Source organism: Xyrauchen texanus, chromosome 41 (assembly GCF_025860055.1).
Source record: "Xyrauchen texanus isolate HMW12.3.18 chromosome 41, RBS_HiC_50CHRs, whole genome shotgun sequence".
NCBI lineage: Eukaryota > Metazoa > Chordata > Actinopteri > Cypriniformes > Catostomidae > Xyrauchen > Xyrauchen texanus.
The window spans coordinates 10,337,364-10,359,179 of NC_068316.1; the positions used below are offsets into that span (position 1 = coordinate 10,337,364).

The 21,816-nt window shown below is 37.7% G+C and overlaps 1 protein-coding gene across 1 annotated transcript in view; it reads right to left on the reverse strand.

Annotated features, from left to right (window-relative positions):
* LOC127634113 (ephrin type-A receptor 3) overlaps window positions 1-19,276 on the reverse strand; it is a 101,396-nt gene extending 82,120 nt beyond the window's left edge. The window contains exons 1-3 of the mRNA XM_052113517.1: window positions 19,094-19,276; window positions 3,691-3,755; window positions 1,112-1,781 (exon numbers count right to left, since the gene is read on the reverse strand). Of these exons, the coding sequence (XP_051969477.1) occupies window positions 1,112-1,781; window positions 3,691-3,755; window positions 19,094-19,181 (823 nt within the window). The 5' untranslated portion in view covers window positions 19,182-19,276. The remainder of the gene's footprint in view (window positions 1-1,111; window positions 1,782-3,690; window positions 3,756-19,093) is intronic.
* Window positions 19,277-21,816: the final 2,540 nt, after the last annotated feature.

The window sequence follows — 21,816 nt, forward strand, 5'->3', positions numbered from 1 at the left end:
CAAAAGCACCTTCTTTTTGGCCAGGTTTTTTTCTAAATTACGTCAAACCAGTTCTTTTTTCGATTTCTTATGAAGTATATCTGGGCCTTAATCCATAGCATGCTCTTCTCAAGATTTATTTAAAGATTTGAAAAAGGAGGGGAAAATAACACTGTTTGTTTTTTCTCTAGGAACCTCAGATCATTATTACAAGTGACCTAGCAACAAAGTTTTTTACAATTTTGTATAATTTCTATGAAATTCAGCTTAAAACTACTCACATTACTCCTGTAGTCTCTTTGGAAAAAAGCAAGAACTTGTCAGAGAAATGTTGGACGCAACAGTTGCTAAAATCTAATTGTAAGTAATGTGTTTAAGGCGGGGCTTAACGAAGAGTCAATGGGATTCTCTGTTTTGGGCTGTCACCTCTATTCACTACACCAATGCATTCTGTTTGCAATACATGTGCATCTGGTGTGCCACTCGCTTAAACCTAACCCTACCCTTATCCCTAATCCCAACATTGTAGCAGCAGATTTGACTGTCACACAATCCACAGAATGAGGTTTACCATCTAGACACAATAAAAAAAGAAATCTGCACTTGGTAGCAAAGTTATATACAGAATAAAACAGTATTCAGGAAACAATGCACTTCAGTTCATAAAACACACTCACACTCCTTTACACAGACATACACACATTTAAATCTCATCTAGCTCAGTAAAGTATATGATCAGTGTCAGGCTGTCACATCTCAATAATAATCTAACAAGAATCCACCTTTAATCTCCTTCTGCCAGTCATCAGATTTCTGTGGGGGTAACTAAATCAATCCAAAACCTTAAACCACATCTCCTACAGTGTCTAAAAGAAAAACCTCAAGTTTCTGTTACACAACCAATTGTGTAATGGTAACAAACAAAAGAAGAGCACATGAGCAAATATGAAGAACCTCAGAATTGGAAGTGTTTTCTTATTTAAAGACCACTATTGGGCAGGACACACTGTGGTCTCAATATTTATTTCAAAAGAAATTGTTTAAGATCAAGAGTAAGCATGCCCAGCTAACCAGAAAAAAATTCCTATTTTCAAAAGAAACCATTTGAGAAAGGAAAAGCAATAATGCTTACGTTGGCAGTGTCCATCCACCTCCTCGAAGCCTGGACGGCACACGCAGCGGCCGATGGGAACCAGCCAACCTCCATCAGCACTGCAGAACATCCGAGGTCCCTCCAGCTCTTCCGCATCCTCCACACAAGTGCCACGCACTTCCACCAGTGCTGAATCACCGCCAGTCACTGTGTCCGGGAAGCGGGCCAGATTGAGCACTGCCAGAGGACAACGTTTATAAAAGACTCTAACTGACACCAAAGCAATGCAAGCACCCAGGTCCTGAAACGCTAAATACAAGCCCCTCTTACTGAGACCACTAATGTCTCGAACTTCCGTGTTTAGCTTCATGACACGATCTCCGACGTCTGTCTGCGTAAAGCTCTCATCGGCCGCTATGGTGTCGATCTTGACATACTGGCTCTCGCGTATGTGACGTAAAGGGGCAGCAATGGCATTGTTGGATTCGTGATAGTATACGTTGAACGTCTCCTTACAGGTTCCAGGAACTCCAGGCAGGCTGTTGCAGTCACGTAGAGTGAATTTGATCTCCACGTAGATGCGTTGGGCGCCCTCTCTCTGGATCAGTCCAGTGCGCAACCAGTTGTTCTGATTGGCCTCCATTACATTGCACACCTGGTAGGTTCTCATAGGTATGTTCCTTTCGTCCATCACACTGATCTCCTCCCACTGACAAACAGACAAAAAGTCAGTAAATTCAAAGAGGAAGACATCTCTGAAAAAATACTCCTCTGAGTATTTTGAATCTTAAATCTCAAGGCATTTACAATAGATAAGGTTTTGAAAGACTTTGACAGATGAATGATGAGCACATTATGAGTAAATGCTTCATTTAAAAGTCATCATGATTAAAATGCATCTGACGGGTAATCATCTCAAAGTTACAAATGTAAAAGTCTCGGCTGTTTTGTTCTTGGATAAATCAACCCTGCATTGCTGCTGAAGAGAAAAACATATCATTTTGCTTGGAAACTTCAGCTGTTATAAGGTAAATGCTTTAAAACCAACAAAGGCTAAAGAAAATATCTTAACCACAAAATATAACACAGTTATTGGTTCACAGTTTTGTTGGTTTGGCATGGGAGTTAGTAAAGGTTTGAACATATTGACAGAATAAGCAGGAATGTTTAAACTTAATATTTTTAATCTTAATATTTTTCACGGCACACAAATCTCTCTTTTCATTTTAGAATAGCAGTTTATATATATTGCTGGACATGCCAAACTTGAATATTCCCCCTGATTTAGTAGCACCACATAAAAACAAGAGCGTTCCAGATATTTCTCTTTACAAGCACAATAAATCTGAGAGTGACTACTTGTGCCAATGCCACTATTACAATCCAGTTTCATTTTACTTAGGATTTGAATGAGTGAAATGAAAGTGTGGCCTGATGGACTAACTCCCACAGAGAAGACAGGAGATCGCTACCCAGCGGGTTAGAGAGACTGTTCGAAACAAGCCACACTCCTGCGGCCCCCTGCGGGAACCTGTGAGGAGTCACCGGAGCTGTAAGCCATTAAGGGTCAAAAATGGGTGAGTTGGGAGAAGATCAGACACTGAACTCGCTAAAAGTCAGTAGTGTGACAACACTATCACAAAGTCTTTATCACAAAGGAGTGGCTAAATCTCTGAGCTGGTAACTGTGAGAGGTTGCAGGTTCGAATACAACAAGAAGAGATCCATGAGCTGTCATGTGCCTGTGAGCAAGACCTAGGTCACTCCATCCTGCTGAAAAAACTCCCAGCTCAGATCAGTTTGAATTTGCTTGCTGTTTCACACTGGTTTATGCTGGTTTGGTGCTGGTTTAGCAGGTGGACCAGATTAGTCATGCTGCTTTCTAGCAAAATAATGCTGGTTGATCATGGAAGTCATGCAGGTAAAGCTAGTTAAGTATTCAAAGGCCAGCATTCAAAACATACTGGTGACTAGCAACTGGGCAGGGGAGACTGTACCTTTAATAAGTACTATAATGCACGTTGCAATGGAAAACAGCACTTGCTAAATGGCTACTTCTACTAGTTCTATCTAAAGAGTTCAGCAAGAGACAGTTGTTGAGGTACTTTATATTTAGAAGATTGGTTCTCACAAAAAAATGTCCTGTTCCTATTGTACTCCAAAATCAAAAGAAACAAATAAGGCCTTTAATTTAGTATATAGAAAATGAAGCCTTTTTTAGGGCCACTTTTACACTATTTTCATGACAGTAACATGAATTAGGGGGTAAAATGTTTTTAAGTGTTCTGAAAATAATGTCACACTGCATGTACACACACAAATATAGTGTGTGTGTGTGTTTTTTGGGGGGTTTTTTTCCAAGGGAAATTTGCTTGACAGGTTTCGTGAGAGCTCCCCAATGAACATTGAACATTCATGGTTTGAATATCCTATAGACCCTATTCTGAAATCCTGGGACAGTGGCCTCCATATTTAATTGATTCCTTATCTTGGCAAAGAGAGAAAATGCCCAGGGCGACTGGCACAAGAAGGGAGATCTTTGTTGTTAATGTTTTTTTTAAAATTATTGATCAATTTGTGTCTTTGCAGAGTAAAGATTAAAATATCACAGGTACTCACCCCCTCTGGTGGATACGCTTCCCAACCCAGATCACCTGGGGCAGACATGGAGTCAAGCAGAGTAACTGTAAAAAAAAATAATAATTTAAAAAAAAAAAGGAAAAGGAAAGAGATAGATAGAATTATTAAAAAACCACACTTACACTTAACGAGATAGTCAACTCACAAGTGGAAATTCTGTCATCATTTTGTTCCAAACCCATATGAATTTCTTTCTTCTGTGGAACACCAAAGGGAATGCTAGGCAGATGGTTAGTCTCAGTCTCCATTCACTTTCATTGTGAATAGTGACCAAGTATGTCATTCTGCCTAACATCTCCTTAGGTGTTCCACAAAAGAAGTATGTTAAACAGGTTTCAACACCATGAGAGTGAGTAAATGAAGATTCATTTTTGGGTAAACTATCCCTTTTACGCAGAACATCAGAACAAGATTTTCTTTTGCTCAGATATTTCACAAACAACAATGAGGTATTTACACAGCATGATGTCATGTAAAGCATAATTAATTCAAGGCTGCAGCATTTTTTTTAATAAAATATAAACCGCAGAGCTCTGGAAATGTCAAAAATACTTGTAACAATAACAGCCAAATCAACACTTTGCATTTAAGGTTTTTCACTGTGGCTTCCTTTAAATGGCAATTATACATTATATTAAGTGCAGTTATTATTTACATAAACTAAACAATTTAGATAAAAAAATTTTTTATTTTTTTTATTTCACCTATCCCAACTTAATATGCTGAAACAACTATATGTGAGCCTGTTGTAGGACGATTTCCCCCAAAAACTTTTATAAAAATGGGACTCTGTGGCACTATCAAAACATTGCTGTGTTTGTCTGAGCATCAACATTGGTTTAACCAATGCCTTGAGTTTGGGTCAACAGAATCTGTTTGTCTAAACAATGCAAGATGGGGGTGTTTGTGAAACCTGTTTGCTGGCACAGAAATTACACACTTTAACTTTAAAGGGATAGCAGGTAAAAAGCAGACAAAAGCAGCATAAAAGTAATCCATAAGACTTCAGTGGTTAAACCGATGTATTCAAAAGTAAGATGATAGGTTTTTGTAAGAAACAGATCAATATAGAAGTCTTTTTTAACTATAAACCTCCACTAAATAGGAGCCACATGTGACTTTCAGATGTAAAAGTCATAGTGGAGATTTATAATAAAAAATGACTTCAATATTTATCTGTTTCTCACCCACACCTATCATCTCGCTTTTGAAGACATGGATTAAGCCACTGGAGTTTTATGGTTTACTTTTATGCTGCTTCTATTTGCTTTTTGGACCTTTAGATTTCTGGTCACCATTCACTTACAATGAAAGGATGAACAGAGCTGAGATATTCTTCTAAAAATCTTCATTTGTGCGCAGCAGAAGAAAGAAAGTCATACACATATGCGATGGGCTTGAGGGTGAGTAAATTACAAATTTACATTTTTGGGTGATCTATCCCTAAAAGCCAGATAGGTTAGACATAGATGTTCATTTTTGGCCATTATGACACATGCAATTCACAGCCCCTCAAACAGTCTTTTTGAAATCTGTTCTCACATCAATATTTTCAGAGGTTGATGTTGCTATTTATAACAGTTGTATAATCTCCCATTGGTCGGAGTCCTGAACTTCCCACTTTGAGCTCCGTTCCAAACAAATTACAGCCCTGGCAACCGAGGTGATTAATTCTTAATCACATTCAAACCTCAGATGTTCCTCCTCTTTCACGCTGAACATCAACTTCTCCCTCTCCTGGAACATGTGTGTGCACTTTTGTGACAATCTCAGACGAATAAAAACAAAGGAAAATCAAAGACCATCTGGATCCAAATTCTAATTAAAACTGACTGTCAGTGGGTTCGTGTGACATGCAAACACTACTTTTTGATGGTTGGTTAATGTGGAAACAGGGATTAGGTTTGTTTTTATGGGTCATATATGGAGCAATTGGGCAAATTTGATGACTTAACACTCTTGAGGGGAAAACCATATGTAGAGTCAATGCAGGATATTACTTCTTAAATGAATACAGATTATGATGCCGTTAAAAACTGGTGCTAGTGAGGCTGTTTTCTGATGAAGGGGTAAAGCCAGACAGGCCAATATATCATTACACACAATCTGGAAAACATTTTCCTCTGCCTTTCAAAGACACATTTAATAAAACAAACAAATGAATACAGCTCCATGCCACAGGCCTCGTACAACATATTAATACAAGCAGCAGGTAACATTTAACTCACAGCAAGGCAAAATGTATTCCACATGAAACATTGATTGTTGCTCAAAGAGCATTTATCAAAGAATTGTCATATTGGCCCTGCTGTAAAGACTACCATAGCTAGTACCATCCATATTAATGTCCTAGCTATGTACTCTTACTTGTCAACAACTGTCTCATTTCTGTCCATTTCATTTCCTAAGGAATTCAGTGATTTGATAAGAAGTTGATACTTATTAGATAAAACATAGCTAAGAACTTTAAAATGAGATTTTTAAAATGGAAAAGCTATAATAAAAATAAAAAAAACCTATGAGCAATACAATTGTCCTCTGGGAAACCACCATCCTGGCCAGCATGGAAATTCATGCTGGTCTCAGCTGGTCTGTTTATCAGGGGAAATGTATCAGCTCCTGTACAGATCAAGCTCTCTAGGGATCTGACACCTGAAGAAAACAAAGGGGTGATTAGTCTACTTCGAAATGAGTCTACTTCTTTCTACTTCTTTCTTTTTCTTGGTTATGCTTCTTTGTCATTCAATCTATGACAGAACCTACCTCTAATTCTCCTGTCATATAGAGAAAGAGAGAGAGGTTTTCCACAAAGATTGTGTTCTGTCCTTAAAGGGATAGCTCACCCAAAAATTTAATTTCTGTCAATATTACTCACTGTCATGTTTAGTCACCATACACTTATTTTCCATACAATAAAAGTGAACAGTTACTGGGGGTAACTTTCTACAAACATCTCATTTTGTGTTCCACTGAAGAAAGTCATACAGGTTTGGAACAATGTGAGACTGAATACATTTTCACTTTTGGGTGAACTATTCCTTTTAAGAGAGATCCAACTTAATAAGATTTATTACATCCAACTTAATAAGAGACCTGATATTAGCACACAAAATATGAAAAGATTTTAAAACTAAAATCAGTTTAGACTCTCAAGGTACCAAAGCCCTAAAACTGACACTAATACAGATCACTATAATGCACACATTTTACATTATTGCTAAAGGCAGTATTAACAGAATTGGGCCATAGCCATCATAGACATCGAGGGGGGCACGTCCCTTCCAAATATACAGATTAGCGGGTGACTAATATATATATATATATATATATATATATATATATATATATATATATATATATTTATTTATTTATTTATTTATTTTTTTTTTTTTTTTTTTTACTGGCCTATTACATTTGCGTCCCCTCCAATCCTGAGAATGCAGTTACAGGCTTGTACAGGACCTGGTAAATATCTGTAATGAATTCTATAACAGCAGCTGGTTAGAAAGAGGTGAGGATGGGGGCTTTTCTCCATCATTAGCTTTCAGCTGTGCAGCTCTGGATATGGAAGAAGCTGGAATCCCCTCGGGGTAAAAGAAAGAGCTCAGCACCTTAAGGCAACAGATGAGATTAACCAACTACACCGGCAAGAGTGCAGCGGTCAGCAATCACCTCCAACGCAAACAAGAGAGGAGCAAAAAACTAAAATGGAAAATGGAGAAGGCTAAGAGAGAGGGAAAAGATTGATATGCAGCTGGATGGATGTCCTCGGGGAACAGAAAAGGTCAATGGGGTCACTCTAGCCTATGTGTAGTCACTGTCTGGCTCTCTGCAGCTCAAGTATTGTCTATTTAAGAGGTAAATCAGTTAGTCAGAGAATACAATTTATCATTATTCATATCTGTTATGAATTGTGGAAGTAGGAGAAGGCAGACGGGACTGTGGATCCAAATGTGGGCTTTATTGAAACAAAAGAACAGAATAAACAAAACACAGGAACAAAAGAAAGTCCTCGATGGGAAAAAGGCAAACTAAATACAAGAGGAAACGGAGGGCGGAGAACGACAGGGTAAACTTGGATGGACAGATAACGGGGTAACCATGAACGGGCTGACAGACAGGCAGGGAACACGAAGAGAGCGTCAAACAATACATAAGCTGAGACATGGAACATCAACGAACGACAACGGGAAGGGGAGAAAGCGGGGTTTAAATAAACAGACAAGGTAATGACAAAATAACATACAGGCACACAGTGATCAGGGCTGGGAGCGTGATCCAGGAATTGTGGGAAGTGCAGTTTACACACGGACAGTGAGACTCAGGGCAGACAACAGGGGAAACGTGACATGGAACAGGATCGGTGACGGATGAAATGGAAAACACGGACCGGACAACAAGGAAACGTGACATAAACGTGATTAGTGAAACAGAGAACATAGGGCAGACAACACAGGAACGTGACAATATCACTAGATAAAGAGTTATTGATATTATTATTTCTTATGCAAAACTATTGGGCTTCAGAATCTAGGGCTGGGAATTGATACAGATTTCCCTATTCACTTTCGATTTACAAGCTCTTGATTCGATATCGATTTATATGGGTATATTTCAGTTATAATGTCCCTTTTGATAACAAATGAAAGAAATTCTCTCCCAGCTAATACTGATAATTATACAGTGGATCAATGCATTTACCAGCCAGTTGCAAAATATATAAATTCAAGTCACAAGGCATGAAATTTGGTTGCAGAAGCAAGTGATTTCATCTCACTGTTGTAGAGTTGCCCATAGAGTAAAATATTGATCTTGGGATTTAAAAATCGATATCAAGATCGTTCAAAATGAAGATCGTGATACATCAGATAATAAAAAAATTTAACCCCCCCCTTTAGAAACTATTTCTAATCAAGCCCTTCTGGGTTTTAGATGTATTTTTATAGGTGAACTGTATAATTGTCACTCCACTAGTCAATAAATGGAATTGCAAAAATAATGATTGTTCTCTAACAGCTTTCGCGAACACTCCTCTGCCTATCCTTGGACAGAAAAACAGGAAGCCTGCCCCAAACTCACACCATTGGTTGAATCAATGTTGCTGTGTCGGGCTGGTTGGAATGCTCAAACGAAAGAAGAAAGAGGGTCATATGGATTTGGAACAACATGAGAGTGAGTAAATGATGACAGAGTTTTCATTTTTGGGTGAACTATCCCTTTGAGTCTCCTATAACAAATTATGGCCATAAAATGATGCATTCCTATTCATTCATCCTATTCATCAGATATTCTCTATGAAGTGTGTTTTGTGCAACTGTTTTTTCCTTTCTGCTTTTAATCTCTCTATGTGCTCATAAATCAGTTACATTTGAAAATAGAATTGTACAGTTTAAAGAAACAGATGGCAAGGTTTCTCAAGCATAAAACACAAAGAGCCTGCATGTACAGATATATCAGTTTCCATAGAATCCACTCGAAGCTCAAAAAGCAAATTCTACGATACAAGATTGGTATCGCAGTGCTGTCTCTTGAGAGAAGTGGTAGGGGATATTTGAAATGCAGTCAGCAGTTCCTGTCAGTCACTCACTCTTGTGGAGTCAGAGGTCCGGTCTACAGGGAGGGCAGTAAAAGAGCTTCCATTCTGTCTCAACAGACTGATAAGATTTGCCACAGAGATTCAAACCCATCCTGCACAACCATCACAGTCATCTGATCCAAAACCTACAGCCTGACACCCATGACTGATCTGCTAATGTCCATTGACAACCCTGTTTTAATAAACTATGAATGAAGCATGAATCTTTAAAGGGGTCACATCAAAGAAATCAAAGTTTTCTTTGATATTTTGAAATAAACTAATTCAGTGGACTATACAAACACAAACTAAAGCTGTGTCCCAAATGATGCCTTATACACCATGCACTTATACTATAGACATCTAGTTTGTTGAATTTTCAAAGTGTAGTGTAGTCTCTAATGGAACACTAACATTTTTGTTTAGTTTTTTACTACATGGAAGCTTTTGCATTTTTCAGCTGACGGAAGTGACGTTTCAAACATACACAGTATGTTTCTGCTAGCTTTAGCATGTTAGCCAAACTTAGTCCAACACTTATCTCAAATTATGTACATCATTGCAATGGTGGTAAACAGTATGAGATTCTGATGTACTGATGTCCTTGAAAGGCTTCTTTACTAGCTTCACCAGCAAGATGTCCTTGATCAACTAGTTTCACCAGAAAAGTTGATATAAAAGCTTTACATTTTTCTGGTAAACCACATGACTACTGTTTGTTGGTCCACCAACTAGACATCAACCTGCACCAAACCAACATCAACCAGCCTGAGGCTTAGTCCAAACTAATATGTTTTCATTTGAAAACGCATCTTGTTCTCTCAGTTTGGGCCTTCTGTCAACACTGAGACGGCGTTTTTGTCCGCGAAAACTGAATTTTTTTAAACGCACTCCAAAGTGGATAAATTTGAAAATGCCGTTTTCGCGTGGATGTGTAGTGTGGACTGTGAAAACGGATGCTTTGGAAAACGATGATGCATTTTTAGTCATTTTTGTGATCTAACCAACCAAAACAATCAAGATGGCGGCCTGTGTTATAGCGGTGCTGTTTGCCTGATACTCACTTTGATAGCGTTGTTAAAAAATAAATGTCACTTTGCACAACCTTCACATTGCATTCCTTCAAAGGCGAAGGGAAGTTTACTCGGAATTGGTGTCGGCCGACGGAACACAAGGACAATTACGTTTCAGAACGTACATGCAGCTGGGATTTTGCGCATGCGCAATGACACGGTTTAAGCATTTTCATACATTTCAGTGTGGACAAGTAACTTTTGGAAAACGCTTGAAAACGTTAGTGTGGACGGAGAGCGTTTTGAAACTAAAACACCATTTTAAAATGTATCCGGATTAATGTAGACGTAGCCTGAGACAGGATGAAAATTCCTGATGGAAAGCCTGGATTCATGAAACTGTGACTATAAACGTGTTTTTATTAATTGAATTTTTTTAACTGCTGTCTTTAAACAGGAAGCAGATCAGCTTGTGAATCATAATGGTGAAAGGCTGTGGACATCGGGGCCATTTCCTAACCTAATAACGTGTGTAATGCGTGTCAGACACGACTGACAGGCCACGCCAAGGTCTATTTAATGATGAGAGGTGTAAATGAGCGACTGGCAGACATGGCATGAAATGGTGACCCATATGTGTTAGTTAGCAAAAGACAGCAGGGAAGGCACTCTTGGGATGCCTCATTAGAAGCACAGACACGACTCAGACCCCACCTGCCATACTGGTGAGTGTGTATGTGTTTGAAGTCACACAACAGAGACTCACAGTAAGCTCCAGTCTGAACCATAAAACCGCACCCATGTTGGACATCATGCCTTTAGAGGGCATACAATGCGTTACAACAACACAACAGCACAATCTTTAGATTGATTAATCTGGGTTGGACTGGGAGATGATGACATCATAATTGAAATTGTGGTTCATAACAAATCTTTATAATTTAAACTGATTGCAAAGATTAGTTTTTCAGGACATCAATGACAAAGTGAAGAGGTTTGCAGGTGCAGAAATCTACAGTTGATCTACATTCAAATATATATATAATACAAATACTGTATGCTTGCTCATGCAAAACTCACTACCAAAATGCTATGGTGTTGTGGGTGTTTGCAATACAGTTGTTAAGGTGCACTGAGTGTTTGCTAGGGCATTGCTAGGGTTCTGCATGCTTACTGGCCAAAAGACGAATTAGCCCACACCAAAGCATTTATGATCTTCTGGTTCCAAGATATGGCTTGGGATCCTGCGTCAATATAAGTCTATGACATTTTTTGACCAGTTTTCTGCCAGGCGAATTTCACGAAATCAGTCAAGAAAATGTCCTGGTCATTTTTGACCTCAAATTTATTAAAACAATATATGAAATTATATTGTGCACAAAGAAAACAAAGCCTATATTTTTTGCATTGACATTATTTTCAGGACACCTACAGTAGGCACATTTTACCCCACCCCACCTTCCCCAACTCTCGTTACCGTAATGCATTTGGATGTTTTACTTGTACTATTCCAATTGTTTTCAATTATGATTTTTATTCCTGTAAAAGTAATTTAGTACTATATTACAGTAAAAAGTTGCATTTTAAATTAAAATCAGCAAAAATGAAAGGCTGTTTATCACATTCCGGTAATGAGAACATCACAATGACATCTTTATTCTTGTTGCAAATGTGTATAAATGTCGGGAAAATAATCTCAAAGTTAAAATCTTAATAGACCTTAAAATACTCTTAAAAAGGCTTCATTTTCTAAAACATAATTCTTTTTTTGCTTCTTTTAATTTTGGAGTACAGTTGGACCATCATTTTCTCGTCAGGTTTCATAAGAATCACCCATCCACACTTTTTGAAGTATCATTTCAATTCAAATCAGTTTTATTTGTATAGCAGAGCTATGCACCGAAATGTGATATTTAGGGTTTGGGATTTGTTCAAATCCCTAACCCTAGCAAGTGTTATAGTGATGCTAACACCACTAATAATTCAACATACAAATCTAATTTGTTTTAACATACTTATTAAACTTCAATCATGGGAGAAAAAAGATAGTCATTATGCGTATAACACCAAACACTTTCAAATTCTGAATGCGTCTCTAAGCAATTAAGCCTATGCATTAACAATATGCGGGGGTCCAATCCAATAAACCTCCAGGGAAACAGAGTGCACAAGCTTCAAACCCCCAAAAGAGCTGGCCATCAGGGATAAGCGTGGTGCTGTTAATGAGGAACGCAGAACAGAATTCACACCATCTCAGACATTAAAAAACATTAAGTCTGAGAATCGAACTGGTAGAAAAGAGAGCAGAGAGTATGTTAATGAAGGTGAGGGAGTGGGCAGCACAATAATGATAGATCAAAGCTGTCGACGGCTAAAAGGGTCTTGTACATGTGAATACGTATAAGCTCACATACACACCAAGGATCTTTTTAAATCAAGTCTAATTACCTGACAGAACTGAGATGTCCTAAATGCAAATACATGAAACCCTCATAAAAAAAGGATGGCTGATAAAACACAATGAACTTTGACCACTGATTGATAGGCTAGATACAAGTTGATCCTCTGCCTCTGATTGAAGTAACTTCATTGAGATTTAGATCAGCGGTTATCAACTTCAGGTCACAGGTCTGTTTTGAAAGGGTTGAAGTGGGAAGGATGAAAACAATGCTAAAATGAAACGCAACTAACCATAAAATATTTATGGTAGATAGGGTTTTAAAGACAGGAGAAACCCCTTACTATATATTTTGTTGTTGTTGACATCAAAGGCTATGCATCCACATGGTGCAAATTTGTCTATTAAAATATGGCTAATAAAATATGAAATTTAGCCCATTTTGTGTTCAATGCCTTAGGCTGGTAAATCACACATCTGTTGTTGTTTATGCATTTTGCTATTCAGTATTTTCATGTTAATAATTTAGCATATTGTTGGGCCTATGCAGTCATGGTCATTTTAATACAATTCAGTATTTCATTTAAGGACATAACTTTTTACTTCTGTACTATGAACAATTGTGGTACTGTGTTGGGTCGACACCAGGGTTGGACTGGGAAGAGAAATTGGCATGATTTTACATGGGAACTGGCCCAAAACATGTTGGGGGGGGGCTTTCGCTGTACGTCCCTGATCGGCCCCAAATAGTGTCGGCCCACTGGGAAAATGCCCGGTATGCCAGATTACAAATCCAGACCTGGTCATCACTTGATGTCCAATGTAAGATTTAAGTCTTGAAGCAAAAAACAAACCTCTGATTTTAAGATAATACAAAGAAACAACTAATGAGACTGAAATGAGATACAAACAAAAATAACTACATTTCTCATCAATACAAGATGCAATATGATGCTGGTGCATTCAAGTCAAGGTAAACTAAAGATAACCATTGCATAAAATAACCTCATGATAATGAACTGTTTCATTCAGTTGATTCACGTGGCATATAACCCAGCAGAATGCACACAGGTCTCCAGCCCTGAATCATGGAACTTGTGTCTCTGTTCTGAGATGCCACAGGCAATGAGACTCGTCCTACCGCATGAGCCGTCTGTTCTACAGTTTGGAGTGAGGAGGTTTAAGGTGTGCTGCTTTGATCAGCAGGAGACAGAAAGTAATACCTCTCATGTTAACCGTTCTGACACTTAGTTACAGATAAAATCAGCTCTGAGTGTTCAATCAGACTTGCACACAAATGAATCAATACAGCTCTTCTCTCAGCATGAGATCAGCAAATACAGCTGCTGGACATACGATCTATCCATACAAGGCAACATTTTCAAATCATCACCATTCAAAATGTAATGAGGCCCAGTGGCTGCATTTTTGTTGTTGTTGTAGAAATGCTGGAAACCCAAACCTGTTTCTAACCCGATAATATATTAAAACATGGCATCTATAGAATACAAGTGCAGTTGCACACACAAGTTAGGAAAACCACTTTCACACTAACCAAAGTCTGATGTTAAATGGACATGGGAATCGCACCAAAAGCCTAGTGGGAAAGCACCCTCAGATTTTAAAACGTATCTTTGACAATTAAGGAACAAAGTAAATACCAGTCGAGTGGTTAAAGCATATGTTTAAACCTTTTTCAACCAACGAGAGGGAAAGAATTACCGATTCCCTTGAAAAACAAAACAAAGGCCACAGGTTAGACTAATCAACAGACTTCATTAACCCTCAAACAAGAGAGATGCAAATACAGGCTTCTCTCAATGTCAGTAGCTAAGGGATGGCGAGAGGGAGAGAGAAAGAACGAGGGAGAGACGGAGCCTTTGAGCATTGCTGAATGAAACATAAAGTGTTTTTTCTCATGCTAATTTCTCTGCCGGAGTGCTGGGAAGGGAAACAAAAGCAGATGAGAAACCATCACTAAATGCAGTAGGAACATGCACAAAGAAGGAGCTAACTTAGCGCTAACTAGCGAAACGCTATGGCAGCAGACGGTCCTTATTAAAACAGAAAAGATCTTTGGACAACCCAAAAGGTGCCAATGGTACCTAGGGCTGCTCGATTATGGCAAAAATCATAATCACGATTATTTTGGTCAATATTGAGATCATGATTATTTAACATGATTACTCATTGACTTTGGAAACAGCATGCATTTATTGAACTTTAAAAAGAATCATGCCTTTTTAATAATGGATTTCCGGCAGCAGGTCTATTAGCTTACATTTATATACTTACTATTCAAACATTTCACTTTAGACATCACTTTCTGTGTGTACCTCACCAAGACTGGCATTTTGGCAGAATTTTGAAATGCATTTGGCTGTTCAGGTGCGCATTAATGCGAGCAAATTTGGAACACGCACATGCTCAGCACACACACATACACCACCTGTCAATCAAACAGGGCACAGCTGTTACTCGATCACTAGCAAATTATAAAATTACGTACTCTGGATTACTGTCAAACAGCAGAATAAGAATACAAACTTTCTAATAAGTGACATAGGTCTAGGATATCACAAATATAGCTGGTTATTTTTAGTTAGCTGAAGTTTTAATCAGTCTGTTTGTCCGGTCGGTCAAGTAAAATTCTCTTTCACTCGCGCCTTCAAAAATCCACTTGTCCCGGACAAGCGGTGATGTCGAGCCATGATTTAATATTGTATTCAACATTCTCTGATAATAATTTTTTCTTCTGCTCTTAAAGTAAATGCACATTGTTTTAGGTATTATTTTGGAAAACAAGCCGAAAAATTATAATCAAAAACTTATTTTGTTCCACTGTATAATGGGCTACTCTCTCACCTTTATGTTCACTTCGATCTATCTTTAACTCCCAAAAAAAAAAAAAATTATCTTCTTAATAAAGCTGCTTATCACCGATTTTCTTCATGATATGATACACACATTGAAGTGACACATATATTATGATTAATTTCGTCACAAGCCATCACGTTATAATCTAGCTGCAGCAAACGCGTGCGAATGACGAGCGTACCCGCGCCAGAGTGAGCATCATCCGGGAGAAGATTCGATCTCTTCCCCGGTCACTTCACGCAACTCATAGATGCGGTGCTGGCCAGATAGTTAAATGCTGGTTTCAGAGTTTATTTTCATAACCCGCTTGAACTTTAATATAGGATGCTTTAAAGATTTAATGCTGGGTGTTCCATTGCGAAACGGAATGCGGCACAATAATAGTTTTAATCTTGATTATCTTGTTTTCATAATCGTTGAAAGTCAAAATCGTAACTGAAAATTCAATTTGATTATTCAATGGTACCTATCATTAATTCCACAAATAGTTAAACAACCCTATATATAAATTGTGTGATCACTTTGCTGAATCATCCTAAGATGGTTTGCTAGTCTTAACTAGTCTATTAACCTGGTCTACTGGCCAGGCTAGTTGACTAACTGGCTGACTAGCTACACCAGGTGAAAGCCAGCTTTGCCAGGTCTGGAGACCAGTTGAAACCAGTGAAGCAGCTTAGGATAATTTGTACAGTCAAAAAAAGTTTAGATTTTCTTTTTTTTTTTTTTTTACACATTTCTGCATAATCGTTGTCATTTTTATATCCAGAGGTGTGCAAATATCCAAATGCTGCACTAATGTCTTCCAAAAACAGAAAATGTGCTGAGGAAGTCAGTCATTTGGCCAATGTAGTCATTAACATTAAATATGTGCTGATCCGAGCTGATGTGTTCTGGTTTGGCCAGAGGACACAAATCAAACATATGTCAATATGGGAGATTTCTAACTCCCTTAAATGCTTACAAGACACAAAAGCTCCACATCAAGAAGTTAATGAACACTTTGTCAACATTCGTGCACAGATGCATACTTGCACACAAACACTCATATACAACCCATTGTAAAATCACCTCAGGGATACCACCATCTGGTTATTGTTGAAAGTGCATACCTCTTATAACATGAAGAGGGCTCAGTTGCAATTTACACCTGCACATAAAAAGTTATTGTGTGAATCATGTGTGTGTATGTATTCAAAAACAAGCAACACTAAAAACTAGTCCCAAATATTTGTATTATTTGACTTCCTTTGACAAAGCCCAGCAAAGTGTATTTTAATTTCGCAAAGCCTCCAGTCTGCCACAGTCATCATGTTAAATGCTCTACAGAAAATCCTATCTATTATTCTGTCTATATGTGAATTTAATCCACAATTGAACGTTCCTTTTGTCAAGAGCACAATGTGTGGCTTAAGCCTAATCTCATAACAATATTACGGAGTAAACGTGTTTTAATCCAGTGAGGTTCATTTATTGTCTAGATATTTAAAGGGTCTGCATGGAACAAGTCAATCTGGATCATTGTAGCTAAAATTATGACATACTACATTCTTTCTCTGTAAACCCAATACAGATACAGTCTGAATATCATGTAAGAATTTCCTATTAACATTCTTGTAGTATTATTACTTCTCTTGATGTCAACAAAGCATTCAGAACCATTTAATCACAGAGCTCTATAACCATAACTGAGAGTCAAATTTAAATGTAATCTTAATGCCTTCCCTTTACAAAACAACCTCTGGCTGATTGTAAATTCATAACAGAAATGAGATCACTTTCAAAGGTCAAACTATGTGATCTTTAGGTTTGGATGTCACTGCCTAGCAATACTCCCTGGGACTAACTCTCTGATCTATTTTAATTAATTGTTTAATTAAGCAAATGAGTGTCTCGCTTCCATTTGTCATTCCTCACAGCAATACGTGTCCAAGCAGTCCATGGCATTGGTTAAATGCACATCAAACCACAAACATAAAAGCGCATCCAATACTGTACATTTCAACAGCTTGCACTAGTCTGAACACAGTTCTAAAAGTAAGAACAGTTTCTCTGAATTCTGCTAACCTACTTGGAATATGTTGTGCTGTCTATTCATTTATTACAGCCAGGGCTCGAGTTGAGGGGGGAAGCGAGGAGATGGCACCCCCCTTGTTGAAAGAAATATCAAAAAGCATCCCCCTTCTAAAACCACCATCACCCCTTACCATCAAGTTAAGATCAATTGTGTCATGTATTACTTATATAATCATGCAAGTAAAATACTGAATTTTCAACATTTGATAAAAAGCAGACTTTAAATAAAGTCAATTTATTTTCAAGTGTGGGGTTGCCAGATTTCTATAGGTGAAATCCTCCAATTAGATCTTGACACTTGTACAGTTTGGAAATATTCTGGCAGGGCTACACTTTAGTCACGCAATCTGACAACCTTGAGCGCTCAAGCTCTCTCTTCACTGTGAAAAGACACTGATTGTTGGAAAACACTGGCAAACATGTCAGAGTTTAGTGATGGGTTGACTCACTTGTCCTTTCTAGAATTCACATGAAACTTATGCCACAGAAGGTAATCAGAAATGGCCAAAATAACAGTTCAACAAAATATTTAGTCTTATTTACTAAAAAGAAGAGAAGAGAATGTAAGATATTGCTATGACGAGTGTACAGTTACAACATGTTCATGTTTTTAATTCAACTATTTTCAGGGTTTTGCTCATAAAACCCTTTTGTGTGTAGAACAACTTTTTACACAACTGTTTAAGCATCCTTCAGAAACAGCCCAAACTTTGTTTAGTTCAGTTACTGGAGTAGAACAAATGTGTCTGTGAGTTATCTAAAAAAAAAAAAAAAATCCTGATCATAATGTGGATTCTTTTCACAAAATTCATCTGAAAATATAATAACAAAGGGTAACAGATGCGTATTATGGCCACATGTTCTAGGTTTAATGAAGTGATGCTCATTTCTGTCCAGATCATTTAAATTAAAAATACATTAAAAAATGCAATTCAAACACACAATTTACTTGAATACACCTCTTCTATGATGAGCATATTTTCAAGTTCTGACTTTAAAGTCATACTGATATTGTTTCTGGGGCTTAAATAAAAAAATTATTAATGTGGTGTCAAGAGACAGTTACATTGTTTTTTACAAAAATAAGTCAAAGTCTCATTAAAATGTGAAATTCCTGAAAAAAAGAAATGTTGGCATGACTAGTGCAGAATAATATTTTATTGTTATTTCTTGAAAAAATAAAAAAATAAGCAGTGAAATAATTGTTTTAAAATATTTAAAAATGCTTTTGACCCCCAAATAGAAGTAATTGGGTGCAACCAGCATGCAGGGTTATGTTGACCATAAAGAACAAAAAACAGAGCGGCGACAAATGCGCACGCTTCTTAACGTTATCCTTGAGTAATTTATCATGTATAGCCATAAAGTCCACTGAAACCCATGCGCTCTCCGTAAGCGCCAACATCAAAAGAACACGAAAATGACAGCGAATATTGTATAGCTTACCTTCATTATCCGGATAATTCCTTATGGCTTGACACAATACTAATATGTGGAAAGGAATGAGAAATGAGTAAATCCTAAAGAGAGCCATATTCAGGTTGCTCTACGCGCCCGCATCCCTGTGCGTAAACTTGGGCTAGTGAGCCGGTGAGAGCGCTGGAGAACTGGGCTGAACTGGAGAGGAAAGGAGCGAAGAAACAGCGAGACTGTTCAAAGAAGAATCCAATACTGGAGTGAGAGCTGCTCCATCCACAGCGGCTGGATGAAGGGGGCGTCACGCGTGTGTGTGCGTGGTGTCAAGAGCATGCGTGCGTATAGGCGTGCGTGTGTTAGGATGAATAAGGTAGGAAGACTTGTTATGTAGTTTGTCAATCAATTTTCTCTACATTACTGTGTAAAAAGTCACTCTTTTTAGTTTTGATAAAAATATTTTCATAGTGCTTTTCATTATATATACAGTATGTACAGTGATGGGTAGATTACTTCTGAATTGTAATCTGGGATCTGATTTCAAATTACATGACTAAAATGGCAACATAATCTCTTGGATTACATTTTTAAGGTATTGCCGTTGGATTACTTTTATATTACTCCAGACCTAATTCTTGTTTATTTGATGTCACATGCATTTGAGAAAGATAAGCCTGCTCAAAATGTACCATTTTGATGTAATGTTGCTTAAATGTGTTAAAGAAAATTTACATAATAGATACAAATATGAGAATATTATGATTTTAATAATATGAGAACCGCATCTATTGCAGGAGAATATATTAGTATCTATCTATCTATCTGTCTGTCTGTCTATCTAAATACATATATTTTCTTTCAGTTTGAGGTCAGGGCTTTATAATGGCCACTCCAATACCTTGACTTTGTTGTCCTTAAGCCATTTTGCCACAACTTTGGAGGTATACTTGGGGTCATTGTCCATTTGGAAGATCCATTTGCAACCAAGCTTTAACTTCATGGCTGATGTCTTGAGATGTTGCTTCAATATATCCACATAATTTCCCTTACTCATGATGCCATCTATTTTGTGAAGTGCACCAGTCCCTCCTGCAACAAAGTACCCCCACAACATGATGCTGCCACCCCCATGCTTCACGGTTGGGATGGCGTTCTTCAGCTTGCAAGTCTTACCCTTTTTCCTCCAAACACAACAATGGTTACTATGTCGAAACAATCTTTCTGTAAACAATTGTTGGAAATATTACTCATGTCATGCACAAAGTAGATGTCCTAAACGACTTGCCAAAACTATAGATTGCTAATATGAAATCTGTGGAGTGGTTAAAACATTTGTTTTAATGACTTCAACCTAAGTATATGTAAACTTCTAACTTCAGCTATATATATATATATATATATATATATATATATATATATATATATATATATATATATATATATTTAAGTAATATCACGCGAGCAAGAGTGCAACGTGGCCCTACATCAGCACTGATGTGATTCAGCTGCAGGCCGAGTGCCGTAGGTAATTACAGCAGTGCTGATGTAGGGCCTTATAGCACGATAGCGAGTGTGATATTGCTTATATACAACAGTTCAATGAACAATTAATAATTAAGAACAAAATTAAAAGTAAGGTCATAAAAACGCATTTGTGCATGGAGCTACTTTATTACGTGACCGATCAGAATCTGCTGTTGCTGGTTCAAAACAAATGATGCCTCCATTAGTAATTCAAAATGTTCACTTCAGAAATAGTATCACAGCTTGTGCTGTTTCTAACAAGTTATTGGATAAAAAAGGATGTATTGATGGGTGTGTGCCTGTCTATGTGTCTTTGTTTGTGCGTGTGTGTTAGAGAGAGAGAGAGAGAGAGAGAGAGAGAGAGAGAGAGAGAGAGAGAGAGAGAGAGACACAGAGCGTGTGTGTGATCACCTGTTGCCACTCCCAAGCAGATATGCTGTCAGCGTTCTGAAGGTCAGCTTTCTCAGTGGAAAAATAGCATCCAAGCGGGGGTATTTCTCCCTATTTCGTGGTAGCCGCGCAAGAGTCAATCACTATAGAAACAGCGATGTCCTCCACCATTTTAAAAAGTGTGTATCCAATGTGGAAACTCGGTAAGCCCCTCGAGTTCTGTAATCAAACAGTCCTTTGTGTCGCTCAGTTGCAATGAACCTTAATCCTGAAACTGTTCATTTAAAGCCATTTAAAACAATGCCCTAACTTAAGTAATGTAGTGGTAATACGAGCGATCACAGAGCGCTGTTTTAAGTAAACAAAGACTACCGGATTCACTTTATGTCTTCAATTGGCTCATATTACACACAAAAAATAATGTTTTGCCACCACCTGATGGCAAACATACGTAATTTCAAAAATAAAGACGGTAACTCCTAAGACATATGTACTGCTCTCACGCCTTAGTGTAGAACGGCATGAACACAAGCGGAGTGATACAAACAGTGAAGCGTCTGAGTGCTGATGCTGTCACACCATCAGTGCTCATGGAATGTCTCTCGTCCAATCAGATTTGATGACCGGAACTAACTGTTGTATATATATATATATATATATATATATATATATATATATATATATATATATATATAGCCTATACATATACAGTGTTCAAACAGGGATGAATGGATGGATTTACTTCCACAAGTAAAATTGTATTGAATACAGCAGACACAGTTTATTAGTGGTGAATTTAAAGGAATAGTTCACCCAAAAAGGAAAATTGTCTCATTATTCAC